Raw genomic sequence first — 16,493 nt, forward strand, 5'->3', positions numbered from 1 at the left:
ACAAACAATTAATTTCCAAAATATAGAAGCAGCTCATACAACTCAATACCAGAAAGCAAACAACCCAATCAAAAAGTGGGAAAAAGACCTAAACAGACATTTCTCCAAAGAAGATATACACATGGCTAAGAAACACATGAAAAGATGCTCAATATCGCTCATTATTAGAGACATACAAATCAAAACTACAATGAGATATCACCTCACACCAGTCAGAATGGCCCTCATCAAAAAGTCCACAAACAATAAATGCTGGAGAGGGTGTGGAGAAAAGGGAATGCTCTTACACTGTTGGTGGAAATGTAAATTGATAAAGCCACTATGGAAGACAGTGTGGAGATTCCTTAAAAGACAAAGAATAAAACCATCATATGACCCAGTAATCCCACTGATAAGCATACACCCTGAGGAAACCAAAATTGAAAGAGACACATATATCCCGATGTTCAATGCAGCATTATTTACAATCACTAGAACAGGGAAGCAACCTAGATGTTCATCAACAGATGAATGGATAAAGAAGTTGTGGTACATATACACAATGGAATATTACTCAGTCATAAAAAGAAATGCATTTGAGTTAGTTCTAAAGAGGTGGATGAACTTAGAACCTATTATATAGAGTGAAGTGAGTTAGAGAAAGATAAATACCATATTCTAATGCATATATATGGAATCTAAAAAAAAGGGTACTGAAGAATTTATTTACAGGCCAACAATGGAGAAAAAGACATAGAGAACAGACTTATGGACATGGGGAGAGGAGAGGAGAGGATGAGATGTACAGAAAGAGTAACATGGAAACTTACATTACTGTATGTAAAACAGATAGCCAACGGGAATTTGCTGTATGGCTCAGGAAACTCAAACAGGGTCTCTGTATCAACCTAGAGGGGTAGGATGGGGAGGGAGATGGGAGGGAGGTTCAAAAGGGAGGGGATATATGTCTACCTATGGCTGACTCATGTTGAGGTTTGACAGAAAACAGCAAAATTCTGTAAAGCAATTATCCTTCAATAAAAAATAATATAAAAAAAATTTTAAGCTATTCTTATTAACAGGTGATGGTCTAGCTAAAGAGCAAATAATAGCATAAAATATGAAGATGTACTTTATTCTACAATTTGTCCACTATATACAGACAAGATGAAAACCAAAATCAAATAAATTGTGCCCACAGATTTCAGTTGGATAAATTACTGACCAACATATTAATAAAACAGAGAAAGCTACTAGGGAGGTCATCGTGTAAGCCATTAAGAAAAGATCTTTTAGATGAAATATAGCACACTATGGAATAAGATGGAAGAGTTATAATCGAAAAATGACATAAAAGGAGAGTTTGAAATAGAAACAAGTAAAAATAGAAGTCAAGGGACTGAAAGAAAAAGACGAAAATAGCATTTTTTGCAGATTTAAATGATTTGGCCAGGAAAAATGACTGGGTCATCTCTAAAATTCTTTTCAGCTCTCAGATGTTAAACCTATGAGATATAAAAGTTGGGGAAAGGCAAAGAGGTCATCTTCATAAGTTGCTTCTGATCAACAAAAAATTTGGATTTATCAGAGCCCCCCTAATTCATCCCTGATGCTTGGAAAGATTGAAGGTAGAAGAAGGGGACAACAGAGGACAAGATGGTCGGATGGCATCACCGACTTGGTGGACATGAATTTGAGCAAGCTCTGGGAGATGGTGAAGGACACGGAAGCCTGGCATGCTGGAATCCGTGGGGTCACAAACAGTCAGACATGACGAGGTGACTGACCAAAAACAACCCAAATTCATCTTTCCTCCTTTTTCCTGCCACTGGTTCAGACCTCTATCACCTGGACCACTGCCTTGTGACCTTCCACTTCTAGCCACACACAGACACCAGCACTCCTTCAACAGCACAGCCTGGGTGAGCTCCCCAAATGGTAAATCTCCCCTGACTGACAGCCTCTGGTGGATCCCAGCAACTCTCAGATTGGACCTGGAATGTCTCAGTGGACCTACGAGTAGAAAGAAAGGTGCTTAAAGGTAGGGCCTTAGAGATTCAATTTGTATTTCATAGATTTCTAAGATATACCCTGTTCACGGGGATATTTATAAATCATAGTAACTGAGTGAGGTAATTAAAGCACCACATTCTCATTTATCTGACTGTCAATTTATGTGAACTCGGCCAAACATCAGCAGCACCTGTATCTAATTAATATCTCTAAGTCAAGAGTATATACTGACTGATGTGCTAATACTGGACTATCACCCTGGAGTAGGAAAAGAAAAGGATAGAAACAACAGTGATTGCAGGGGAAATTTCTGAGGACAGACTGGCTAAGGTTACATACTACAGCCACACAGAAGAACCCATGGACAGGTAGCGGGGTACCGTGAGAGGCCTTAGGGTTGGGGGCTAACTCTGGAGCCAGAGTCCCTGGGTTCAAATGACAGCTCCACTCTACTTTGTGATGTTGGGCAGGTGGCTTCCTCTGCCTCAGTTATGTCATCTGTAAAATGGACCTAAGAAAGGTGCCTATTCCATACAGCTGTTTTAAGGACTAAATTTAATCCATGTTAAGTGCTTAGAACACTGCCAGGCACATAGTAGGCACTGTTTAGGTTGCTATTGTTGTTGCCTTGTAAGGTCATTTAACTCCTTATATATCTGGCACTTTAAATAAGGTGCATTAAATTTCATCTTCTTGAAACCATTTTTTAAAGTCTTTATTGAATTTGTTACAGGATTATTTCTGTTTTATGTTTTGGTTTTTTGGCCAGGAGGCATGTGGGATATCAGCTCCCCAACCAGGGACTGAACACACACCCTTTGCATTGGAAGGTGAAGTCTTAACCACTGGGCCTCCAGGGAAGTCCCTTAAAGCTATTTTTTATAAGCCCAATGCACAATGGATCCTAAGGCCACTGATGATCAAAACGAGCACTTATCACTGGTACTATTTTGTATTTGAGTATGTGCTACCCTTGGATCAGATCAGATCAGATCAGATCAGTCGCTCAGTCGTGTCCGACTCATGAATCGCAGCATTCCAGGCCTCCCTGTCCATCACCAACTCCCGGAGTTCACCCAGACTCACATCCATCGAGTCAGTGATGCCATCCAGCCATCTCATCCTCTGTCGTCCCCTTCTCCTCCTGCCCCCAATCCCTCCCAGCATCAGAGTCTTCTCCAATGAGTCAACTCTTCGCATGAGGTGGCCAAAGTACTGGAGTTTCAGCTTTAGCATCATTCCTTCCAAAGAAATCCCAGGGCTGAGCTCCTTCAGAATGGACTGGTTGGATCTCCTTGCAGTCCAAGAGACTCTCAAGAGTCTTCTCCAACACCACAGTTCAAAAGCACCAATTCTTCGGTGCTCAGCCTTCTTCACAGTCCAACTCTCACATCCATACATGACCACAGGAAAAACCATAGCCTTGACTAGAGGGACCTTTGTTGGCAAAGTAATGTCTCTGCTTTTGAATATGCTACCTAGGTTGGTCATAACTTTCCTTCCGAGGAGTAAGCGTCTTTTAATTTCATGGCTGCAGTCACCATCTGTAGTGATTTTCGAGCCCAGAAAAATAAACCCTTGGATAGCTTGAATTATTATTCCCAATTTCATGTCTGTATTCTTATTTGTTTTCTGTGAAACTGTCGGTCTTTGTTCATTCAGGTAATATTTACAAAGTCCTTGTGGGCTAGGAGTAGAATTATGATGAAGGCAGATAGATAGACACGATTGCACCCAGCAAGGAAGGCGAGTAAGGACTATGAGGAAAAGGGCCGTGCAAGACAGGGGCGTGGAGCAGGGAGCCCACTCCAGACCCGCACATATCCGTCAAGTATATTTCATAGTGCCTAGCCAGTACTAACAACCACGTTCAATGAAGGTAAAACCTGTTTTTAAAAGGTTTCTCTTAACCCTGAGCAGACCAAGAGAATTCATTAAAGCCATAGCCTATTCCATTACTATGGCCTGAAGCATTCCAGTTGATACTTCTGATTATTTTCCTTTTACTCACCCTATAAGCACTGGAAAACTACACATTCAAGCTCTCCAAATCAGGTAACTACAGAGTTTCCTAAGCTTCCTAATAACCAATCACAGGAAAATTCCTGTAGGCCTGGAAATCAAAAGATAATTTGCTATTTCTGCTTTCAGTCTGACTTTAAAAAATAAAAACACCTTTAGAAGATCACTGCCTTTTGCAATTTCTTTGTACATAAACTTAAATATATCCAGGGTTTCCATGGGCTTCTATCCTGAATGTTGGTATAGAACTTGAAACACGTTATTAAAATTTTTGCAGCATTCTTAAAGTATTTTCCCAATTACAAGAATGATAAAGAAATCACTAACTCATATATACTCACTTGAGTAAACTAACTCCCCCTATTCATGGAGACAGCACCAGATAAGCATGGCAATAAAAAGACTGAGAATCATAAGAGGTGTTTACACAAAGCGTCAGCTAACTATAAAGTGGTCAGCTAACTATAAACCCATAGATATGTCATGCCTACAATCTTAACCACACCATCATTCCCTAGTATTTCTGAACCCTTTCATTTCTGTCCTCTAATTTCAAAACTAACAGCACTTCTGAATGAGAACTAAAGTAATTAATTTGAGGGGTATTGAAAAGAGGAAGGAGGTAAAACAGCCAACATCTGAATATATGTTCATATTTAAAACTGGTATTTTGAATTTCAATCATACTGCATTCATCACCCTTTCAGTGATAAATCAATGTTCACTGATCTCAAGTTCAACAAATTGGGTTCCAAAAAAGTATGAGAACAAATGTTCTAACTATCAGATGTCAATAATACAGATTATAATAGTAAGAGCATTATGTTTCTGCAAGATAAATGTATTTCTTAGATAGACAGACAGTTTTCACATGTACCTCTTCAGAAGCCATACTCAAAAGTCTTATTTACTTGAACTCAACCTGAAGAGGAAATGCTGACCTTCTTGTTTAGCTATATTATCTCACTAAAATGACAGTCCATATCCTTTCTGTTTGCTTTGAAAAGGTCAAACTATAACACAAAGACAAGAAAAGGTCTCCAAAGGCTCTGAATGTCAACGCGACCTTGGCTAAAAAGATTTACGCCTGGTCAAACCACTAAACTCAGCCACTTCATTGGTGACTGTCCTGGAGAACAGACCCCAGGCTTGAAAACTAAGTTCCTCCAGCAGTCTCCGTGCTTCCTCTTGAAGAAAACACTCTCCCTATCTCCAAACACTCTCATTATCTTTCCTGGTGAAAGGATATCTGTTTGATTTCCTGAATCAAACAGATTCCTGAAAAAACAAATCTGTTTGGGTTGCCATCTGCTGACCTAACAGAGCTATGATACATTCCTTCCATCCTCGAGGGCTAAGCCTGTTCGAGGCCCTTGTCACTGCCTAATAGAATGTATATCTGCACTTGCTGCTTAAATATTTTAATAGCTTTCCTGCCCCTTTAGGGACATAAAAATAAATATAAACCAGGTGCTTACCTTTGCCTTAGTCAATACTGTGATGCGTGAGCACACGCTCACTCTGTTATGTTTGATTTTTTGTGACCCCATGGATGGTAGCCCACCAGGCTTCTCTGTCCATGGAATTTTATAGGCAAGAGTACTGGAGTGGGTTGCCATTTCCTCCTCCAGGGGATCTTCCTGAACCAGGGATCCAACCCACATCTCCTACATGGGAAGGTGGATTCTTCATCACCGAGCCATCTAGGAAGCCCGTAGTCATATTGTGATAGAAAAAGCTAAACTAGCAGCTAGACTACCTGCTCTGAAGGTGGTTCCACTACTTAAAAACTCTGTAACCTTGAGCAAGTATAGAATTTTATGCAACTCAGGTTTCTGATCCACACAAGGTAAAAAATTAGAACAAATTATTTCCAGGTTGTTTTTAGTTCCAAGAATACCCATGAGCCTGCTGCTGCTGCTGCTGCTAAGTCGCGTCAGTCGTGTCTGACTCTGTGCGACCCCATAGACGGAAGCCCACCAGGCTCCTCTGTCCCTGGGATTCTCCAGGCAAGAAAATTCTTAGTAAATCACTACCATTTTTATTCAGACATAGGAGGTATAATAGAAAAAAATACAGATTTAAAATCAGATAGACCTGGATTGAATTATGTTTCTAACACTAAGATTAGAATTTCTCTAATATTCAATTTCCTATGATAACATAGAGATAATGTTGCCTAACTCACTTAATCTCTAGTTATGCAGATTAAATCAGACTATGTATGTCAACTATTTAAAGTGGTTTGCTTCTACTGGAGTCTCAAAAAAAAAAATTGCCCCTGGTTATGCTTTCAACTCTGGACTTACTTTAGAAATCATGTATTTGAGGTTGCAATGTATCATTTGTGGTATGTACTATCCAATTATCACATTAAGATTTTTCTGATTAATATCTATTTCCATTTTCAAATAGAAAGTCTGCTTTTCAATTTCGCTTTAGCAAGTAGTTTCCAAACCAGAGCAGACTCCTTTATAATTGTACTCCTTAAATTACAGCTTTTTTTCTTGTAAGGATAATTGCTTTCTTCGCATTTATTCTTGCTTTATAGGTGGTGCCTCTACACCTAAAAATTTAGTACTGTCATCATTTAGAGAAGAGATACGACTATGTTATATGTGTTCAACTGAAAACTGAAGACATGCAGAATGTCAGTCTTAAGGAGATAGGAAAATCTTCCTGGAAAACAACTCACCTCTCCAAATCTCTCCATGTTGTGTATTTTAGATAAGTTTCCACCAATAGACATATCATCCAAGCTAGAAAGAATTTTATTAATACTTCCTTCACTGGATGGTCTATTTTTCAGTTTGGATCGGAAAATGTCTCCTTGGACCCATAGTGATGCCTGTTTCCTGTAAAAAGGAGAAAAAAATAATAATCATTTTTAAAATGAATGACTATCATCTCTTCAGAAATATGACATCTCATAGACAAAAAGATATACCAGATAGATATTTGCAAATCAGACTAGAAAGATTATGAAGTCTTGGAATAAAGAAAATAAAGTCATTTTCTGAATGACAAAATAAAGTTCTATATTAAACACAAACACCCTTCTTTCAATATATGTCTGTATAGTCCTACATGGGTTGACTTTTAAGGTTCTTAGATGCTTAGAACAACTTCCACAGTAATAAAGTCTATGAGCTAATTTCTCTTTTAAATATTAATTTAAAATCTGTAATATATTTCTAAAATAGCAAATTGATACATTTGTGAAAATAGCTGGAGTGAAATGGACTCAAAGATATAGGTGAATGAACTTAAGTTAGATGGAGATATCACCTTAAAAAGTACTAAACACACACCTAATTGTATGTGGTATCATAAAAAGTCATGAACGTATAACTTTACAAACCCACTCTTACGATCTAAAAATAAGGTTTATAGCCTCAAATTGATTATATTTTGGGAAAAAGAAAATGTAGTTGACGTTCATCTACAAGCTTCCCTTTATTCAAACAGGGCATATTTACAACTATCTTCAAGGCTATAAAAAAATAATTTAAAATGTGTAAGCAAAATGACAATTTTGGGCTACTATTTTTATTGATGGGGTCACCTTCATACGCCCCCATGTTCCATATTATATCATACTGTATAGATTAGAATTCAACTAAAAACATAATAGTTCATCATAAGGAATACCAACAAGTAATGAAATAATAACATTATCAAGGAGATGTCACCAATAAGAACATAGATTTTTTTCTTGAGGCAACAGGAAGACCCAGTAATACTTTCTCTCAAAAGTTCCACATATCACAGAAAATTCAGGTTAAAACATGAGAGGAAAAACAACCCTCCCTGAAATGTCCTGTCTCATTGGGCCTTCAGGAAAGGAATCCGTCTTTCCTTCTAAACAAAGTTTATTCCCAAATCAGAATGTTAGTGTTTATGGTTAAAAATTGTTGAGAATCTTGAAGAAGTTAACCTTTAAATTACAGCAAAATTTACATATGCAACCCCTCCAACCAAGCAAATACATACCTAGGCATCATACTACAGAAATATTCACTTGTGTACAAGATATAAACATGCTTGATACAATATTATTTGTAATAGTAAAATAATGGAGGCATGTAGTGGACAACAGGTTTATTAAATTATAGTAAAGCTATTCTGTGAAATATTATACAGTCAAAAAAGCCTGGGATGGCCCTACATGTGGTGACAGGGAAGAGTGGCCATGAAACAAGACATTAGTGAATGAAAAATTAGGTGACAGAGTGTGGAAAGTGTGATCCTATCTTTTGGGGAAAAAATGAAAAATGTTACAATTCACAGTTCACAGTTATTTAGAAGATTATATGCCAAAATATTAATGAGTTATCCTCAAGAATGGTAACAAAGGAAACTTTGCTTTCTACTTCCCAATGTCTACACTTTTGGACTTTTTAAAAAAAACAATGTGCTGTTTGCCTTTGTTAAAAAAAAAAGGTTTGAAAATAAATAAAAATATAGATCAAAGCTGAAGATAGAGTAAGTTTGAAAAGGAACTCTTAAAAGTTGTTACCATAAAAGATAGCAAGCAGTACATTACTACACTGTCTTAACAAGAGCACCTTTAGAAGTCAGGAGAAAAAAAAGCCAAAATTTTAACAGCATAGGGTGCAACTGAACGGTTGAGGAGGGGCATTCTTTATTTAAATATAATATCCTACCCTACTTTCTTTTTTTTTTTCCTACCCTACTTTCAAGGCTTCCCTGATAGCTCAGTTGTTAAGAATCCCCCTGCAATGCAGGAGACCCCAGTTTGATTCCTGGATCAGGAAGATCCACTAGAGAAGGGATAGGCTACCCATTCTAGTATTCTTGGGTTTCCCTTGTGGCTCAACTGGTAAAGAATCCACCTGCAATGTGGGAAACATGGGTTTGATCTCTGGGTTGGGAAGATCCCCTGGAGAACGGAAAGGCTACCCACTCCAGCATTCTAGCCTGGAGAATTCCAAGGATTGTATAGTCCATGGGGTTGCAAAGAGTCAGACACAACTGAGCAACTCACTTTCATTTTTTCACTTTCAAAGAATAAGTTTTATTTTTCTTTTACCTTTTGTTCACTTTTCAATATTTTTCAAATAAAGCAAAAGAGAGAAAAAAATGCCTTTAGATATAATTTCTGAGACAGCCTTTATGGATATAAGTATTTAGATATAGATAGCTAGTATAGATATAAAATATGTTGTCCATATATAAGACTAACTTATCATTCCTAAAATTGTTTTAAAATCAAAACTAGGTTAAACCATGTTTCTAACTAGATTAAATTTTAAAATAAAAATATGGTGAATTTTTAAATATATGAATAAAATTAAAATTCCAGATATCGATACACACCAATTTGCTAGGGAGTATGGCAATATCTACCTTCTACCATGGGAATTTTTTTTTTTTGCTTCTTGGAAGCAAACTTTCAAGGATTATTTCCTGAACTTAGGATGCATACATTGATGAGGCTAGCATAACCACTGAATCATATTTAACTCTTCTATACCAGTTGTAAAAATATATATTCAAAACAAACTTAACTTTTTCTTCCTTTGTGGAAATCTTCATAAAATCATGGAATAGCCTTCCTGATACTTTGCATTTTCAAAAATTCTTGCCTTAATTTTTCACTCCTCCAAACTTTTCTCACTTACTATTAACATCCAGCATAACCTTTTATATGATGCTTGAATATTACATCCTTCCAATAGTAGTGAACAAAATCATAGTCCTTGGTACTGTACAAATACTTCAAAAAATAAATTCATAAATAGTAGAGGCCTTGGGCCTCTGGTCAAAACCCTAGTAATAAAGAATTGCTTCTTCACAGGGAGAGAAGACTTAGCCCTGTCACAGATAATGAAAAAATCAGCTACATGAAACACACAGAAAGGATATAAATATACAGATAAGACAGAATTCCTGTCCCTCAAGAAATTTCCAGTTTAGTATGTGAAAAATAAACAACTGAAATCCAATAGTAAAGCCCTATGACCATGATTTGCTTAGGAGCCTAGGGAAAGGGGCCCCTGACTCAAACTGAAAGAATCAGACACAAGTTATCTGAGAATCCAGAAGTATCTAGAACGATGAGCAGGGCTTAGCCAGCAAGAGTATCTCCTGACAAAGAAAACCACATGGGCTTGAAGAAACAATGATAGCAAAGACTGTATGTATGGAAAACTGGGTTGTTTAACTTGGCTGAAGGCCGCCTCCTTCACAGGAGTGGAGAGGAGGTGAGAACCAGCTCACAATGGGCTCTGCACGCCATACTAAGAAATTCACATTAGATCTCAAAACTGAAGGGAAGACCCTGAGAAGGTCTTGAGGTATAAAAAACACAGAGAGGGGAAGTAAGGCAAGAAGCTGGAAGGCCCAAGAGGATAAATTGAAAAAAATTCTAATTCTGAAATGTTATAAAGTGAAAACTCTGCTGCTGCTGCCACCCTAAAGATGAAAATGACAAAGTGACACCTTTCACTTGCTCAGTTTAAAAGACTCAATCTGTCCCATCAGTGGAAAGACTTGATTTGAACTTGAAAATACAGATGAATAAGGTGTCAAAGCTGATTTGTGTGTTGCTAAGCGATGCGATATTCAAGTGCTCCTTAAGAAAAAGCAGAACTTCACGCAAATACTTTTTATACTGACAGTGGAAACCACGCTAGCTTTTATTGTGGTATCTATTACACCTTAAAAGCCTCATCTCAAACAGAAGAAGTAAAACATGTATTTTTAAGTAGTTAGCATTTAAAAATCAAATCCTATGAAGCTAATATAACAACTCAAAGTAAATCCTCCAGTAAAGTAGTGCATTTTATAAGAGAGCATGACATAATTGACCCTCTGCTAAAAAAGAACTTGTGCTTTGAAGTGACTTTGAACAGTCTTGAGAAAAGTAGCCAGTGCTGGGGTCATTAGTTTTGGCCACGTCTTGGCCCTGGGTTATTCAGGTTTGGGCCAGCCAAGCTTGGGACATAAGAAAAAGAAGAATTAATTCAGACTTATTACAAGCCAATTCATAGTTAATTATGACATAAAATCTTCACAAGTCTTTTAGAAAACCTCCTTTCAGTTGTCTTGTTGTAGATACTTTTGGTTTTGAATTCAGAGAACAGTGGCAGCCATTGTTGTACAACTTCTTCTGTTTGTAGCTGACCTCTTCTCCCAAACTTCCCTGACTGCAACTTAATCCCATCTCCACACCATAACGCTTCCTCTTTATCCATCCTCAACACATATTTTCCTAGTATGACCTAGTCCCGACCTCAGTATCCATCCAAAGCCACCATTTAGTCATTTCATATAGAAACTCAACCAACTCTCTAGCTCGACTTGGGCCTCCTCCAGCTGTGACCTGAGCCCCAGCCTTCCCTGTGTGCCTACTCCACTAACTGCTCTGTTATTATGGTAACAAGCAGTTCCTGGTTTAAAGAACTGGGCTAATGAAATGGTCTAACTTGATATCAAAGGAAGACAGACTAGAGAGCAGTACCCAAGATTCAGGAGGTAGGAACAAGATAGGTAATCAAGAAGTTCTACTCTTACCTTGTATGAATGGAAGATTTAATAGGAAGATGTTTAGGAAGAATTTGGGCTTCCCTGATGGCTCAGAGGTTAAAGCATCTGTCTGCAGTGTGGGAGACCTGGGTTTGTTCTCTGGGTTGGGAAGATCTCCTGGAGAAGGAAATGGCAACCCACTCCAGTATTCTTGCCTGGAGAATCCCATGGACAGAGGAGCCTGGGGGCTACAGTCCATGGGGTCGCAAAGAGTCAGACACGACTGAGCAACTTCACTCGCTCACTAGGAAGAATTTATGAGGGAATGGGGGAAGTTCTTACTTCTGAAATACAAAAGGAGAGGGGAAAAATGACTTAGGGAATCCCCAAAAGGATTCAATTCACTAGCTAATTCACATTTAGGGATCAGATCAGATCAGTCGCTCAGTCGTGTTCGACTCTTTGCGACCCTATGATCGCAGCACACCAGGCCTCCCTGTCCATCACCAACTCCTGGAGTTCACTCAGATTCACGTCTATCGAGTCAGCGATGCCATCCAGCCATCTCATCCTCTGTCGTCCCCTTCTCCTCCTGCCCCCAATCCCTCCCAGCATCAGAGTCTTTTCCAATGAGTCAACTCTTCACATGAGGTGGCCAAAGTACTAGAGTTTCAGCTTTAGCATCATTACTTCCAAAGAAATCCCAGGGCTGATCTCCTTCAGAATGGACTGGTTGGATCTAGAACCTCACAATTAGGAACTAGAGCGCTGGTAACATATCAAAATACAAACTTAGTAGGTAAACTTAATGTTTTATGGTTTACATTTTTTCCCCAACTTTAACCCTTTTACACAGGAAACAAAACAAAAATCATTCAATCTTCTATCTTCAGTAACTGACATGAGTATTTCAAGACAAATTTCTGATGCCACCATTGCCAAAAATTCCTTTTTAACCTTACCCTTTGTGTGTGTGTGTGTGTGTGTGTGTGTGTGTGTGTGTACGTGCTCAGTCTCTTAGTCATGTCTGATTCTTCGAGACCCCATGGACTGTAGCCAACCAGGCTCCTCTGTCCATGGAATTTTCTAGACAAGTACACTGGAGTAGATTGCCATTTCCTACTCCAGAGGATCTTCCTGACCCAGGGATCAAACCCATGTCTCTGCGTCTCCTGCTCTGGCCACCTGGGAAGCCCTTATCCTTTTTACTTAGATCCGAATTAGAAACTTACTTTTGTTATCCAGTAGATTCAATGTCACCTGAGAGCCAATAAATAGATCAAATGATATAGCAGTAAATATTGAAAAGCAATATAATCAAGTGTTACTGCAAAAAAACCTGACTGTCCAATAAATAGTGCAAACTCAAGTCTATGCACTGTGCTTGTTATTTTAATAAACAAACCACATTATTGCCCATTATTATTTTAAATTCTTTGTTCACAATATTTCAGATTTTAAGTTCCATATTTTAGGAAAGATAAGTTCTCAAATCTTTAAAAGATATTACTAAAAAGAAGTTTAATCCATATTACTGCAGCTAGTCCATGTATCTTTAAAAAATACTATAAATAAATTATAATTTAAAATTCAAGCTGTTATTGCTAGACATTTTAAAGCATTTTTTCCATTTTTCTGGATAGGTTTTCTTCATCTTATTTTTGGTAATTTCCTGAAATGAAAAACAATGGTTGAACTATTCATTTCTTTTGTTGCTCAACCCAGTTGTGAAACTCAGTGGCTCAATCCAGTTGTGAAACTCCCCAAATGCCATAAGCACCAAACTAAATATTGCATAAGCTACAAGTAAAAATGAGCCACAAACCCTTGTTATACAATGTGGCTGGTTGACCAGCAGCATCGAATTCCCTGGGAGGTTGTTAGAAAGACAGAATCTCAAGTCCCACCCCAGATATCCTGAACCAGAAACCGCATTTCCCAAGATCCCCAAATGAGTGTTGGATACCTTAGTATCTGAGAAGTACTGCAGACAACTGAAGGCTTATAACTAAATTACAATGTGGAAAAATATCCAACTTTACTGGAAGTTAATGAAAACATGTATGATGTGCTCAGTCATTTTAGTCATGTCTGATTCTTTGCCACCCTATGAACTATAGTCCACCAGGCTCCTCTGTCCATGGGATTCTCCAGGCAAGAATACTAGAGTGGGTTCCCATTCCCTCCTCCAGGGGAACTTCCTGACCCAGGGATTGAACTCGCATCTCTTATGTCTCCTGTATCGGCAGGGAGATTCTTTACCACTAGTGCCACCAGAGAAGCCAGCCCAGTATCTATGATATAACAGAATAGTCAAATTCTGATTTATGGATCTAAGAATAAAAAAGTTCAACCACAACACTGATTCCTTAAAGATAACTTCATTCAAAGTGGAAGCTCTACTGTGTAAAGATAGAACTCCCTGTAGGGTCCAGATTTAAGCTCTGCATTCTTATTGTCTTGGGAGGAAATTAAAACATAAAAACAACAATACATCATATGGGTGCGTTCCCGTATGCTAAGTCGCTTCAGTCATGTCTGACTCTGTGCGACCCTGTGGACTGTAGCCCACCAGGCTCCTCTGTCCATGGAATTCTCCAGGCAAGAATACTGGAGTGGGTTGCTATCTCCTCCACATCACATGAGTACCCACAAGTAAAAGATCTCTGTGAGCTAAAAGTCCTCATGGGAACTGCATGCCTGTCCTGCAAGGACCCCTTCTAATGAATGAAAGTTTTAATGGATCACGACCATTAAAGAAGTCAGCAGACTACCACACAGCAAAGATTCAATCAAACATTAAACCATAAAAGCAGCCTGATCCCATCTGCTGCTGCTACTGCTGCTAAGTTGCTTCAGTCGTGTCCGACTCTGTGCGACCCCATAGACGGCAGCCCACCAGGCTTCTCCGTCCCTGGGATTCTCCAGGCAAGACCACTGGAGTGGGCTGCCATTTCCTTCTCCAATGCATGAAAGTGAAAAGTGAAAGTGAAGTTGCTCAGTTGTGTCCAACTTTTAGCGACCCCATGGACTGCAGCCTACCAGGCTCCTCCGTCCATGGGATTTTCCAGGCAACAGTACTGGAGTGGGGTGCCATTGCCTTCTCCGGATCCCATCTATATACTATCTATATTCTACAGGCTCTCTCTGAGAAGGATGAGTTTAGACTGGCTTAGTAATAAGAGTCATGTTTGTGCAGCATTTTAAGAACTTTGAGGATATTTGGTAGAAGACATATTTTGGGTGCAGAATAGTATTTTTAGCTTAAGAACATGAGCTTTTAGTAGAAGAAAAACACTTGATGGTTGTTTTGCAAATAGCTTTACTTATATCCTAGAAAAAATTTAAATATAAAATTTCAGACCACAACAAAAAAGATGTCTTCATCTGCCAGTACATAAATTCACCAGCCTACAAGGATGCTAATAAACATCTTTCTTACCACCGATGACATGAGAGGAAGGTTTCTTCACGGCATAGAAATCAACACCTGGACATATTTTGGAGTTCAAGGACTAGAAGAATGTGGAAAATAGCTTTCATAAAGTCACAGATTTAGAATTAACATTACTTAAAAAGCACTGATTGGAATTTTCACTTCTGAAAGAATACAATCCCTCTAACTTGTTCAGTCATTTTTGACAGGCGAAAACCTATCAGAAAACTTTTTAATCCTCTTCTTTCTTCCTTAATGAACGTGTTACTTATTCATGGTTTTGCGTCATCATTGACATCACACTCTTCATTTCTCATACCATTAGTCACACTTCAAAGCTCTTCATCTCTCATATCATTAGTCAGTCCTCAAAGCTTGAGATTTATCTCCTTGAAAGGCTCTCGTGCCCATCTCTAACTCTTCAGTCTAACTTGTAGCCCCTTTGACAAGTCCCCATCTGCTGGATTTTAGCAGTCTCCTTTTTAGCCTCTCTGACTCTAATCTCCCTCCATTAAATTCATCTTATACATTGCTGCAGCCCAATCTTCCTTAAATAACATGTCAATCATGGGACTCAACTACATCAAATATTCCAAAGTAGAAACATGATGAATAAGAGAAGTCTGGAATACACGAGTGCACATTTGGGATCTATGTACCTCACTGTACATATTTACTATCTACACACATTTACACAATGTGCACAGATGGATTAGTTTCTTGTCTGCATAAAGCTGCTATCACAAATTACCACAAGCCCAGTGGCTCAGAAGAACACACGTTTGCTTTCACACAGTTCTGGATGGCAGGAGTCTATCATCAGTTTCACTGTGTATGTGTGTGTGCATGCTCGGTCATGTCCAACTCCTTGAGACCCCACGGGCTACAGCATTCTCTGTCCATGGGATTCTCCAGGCAAGAATAATGGAGTGCATGCCATTTTCTCCTCCAGGGGATCTTCCGGATCCAGGGATCGAACCCTCATCCCTGTTGTCTCCTGCACTGGCAGGCTGGTAGATTCTTTACCACTTGTGCCATATGAGCTAAAGTCAAATTGTTGGCAGGGTTGGTTCATTCTGGAAACTATGAAGGGAAAATCTGTTTCCTTGTGTTTTTCAGCCATCAGTAGCTGCCCATACTCCTTGGTGTATGGCCCCTTCCTCCAGCTTCAATCTAATCTGTTTCCATCATTACATAACCTTCTTGTCTGACTCCTCCTGTGTCCCTGTGATTACACCCAACCTACCAGAATAATCTCTTCACCTTGAGATCCTTTACCTGATCACATTTGCAAAGTTCCCACTTACAAGATTAAATGAGGTTTATTCCAGAGATGCAAGGCTCATTCAATATTTTTTTAAATGTAACTTACCATATTAACAGGCTAAAGAAGAAAATCACATGATCATATCAGTCAATGCAGAAAAAGCATTTGACAAAATTCAACACTCACTCATTGTAAGAACTCTCAGAAATAAAGAGGAACTTCCTCAACTTGATAAACCTCCAACTAAGATTTCATCACGAATGCCTAAATGTTTCCCCCTATCAA

General features: G+C 38.7%; 1 protein-coding gene across 8 annotated transcripts in view; it reads right to left on the reverse strand.

Moving 5' to 3' along the window:
- Positions 1-16,493, reverse strand: part of CDC14A (cell division cycle 14A) — a 190,951-nt gene that overhangs the window by 35,059 nt on the left and 139,399 nt on the right. For all 8 annotated transcript variants that reach the window (XR_003510288.1, XM_027536391.1, XM_027536393.1 and 5 more), the window contains one exon: positions 6,710-6,869. Coding sequence is in view for 7 of the 8 variants with exons in the window: in XM_027536391.1 (XP_027392192.1) it covers positions 6,710-6,869 (160 nt within the window). In the remaining variant the exon portion in view is untranslated. The remainder of the gene's footprint in view (positions 1-6,709; positions 6,870-16,493) is intronic.

The sequence above is a fragment of the Bos indicus x Bos taurus genome, chromosome 3 (genome assembly GCF_003369695.1).
Source record: "Bos indicus x Bos taurus breed Angus x Brahman F1 hybrid chromosome 3, Bos_hybrid_MaternalHap_v2.0, whole genome shotgun sequence".
NCBI classification, from domain to species: Eukaryota; Metazoa; Chordata; class Mammalia; order Artiodactyla; family Bovidae; genus Bos; species Bos indicus x Bos taurus.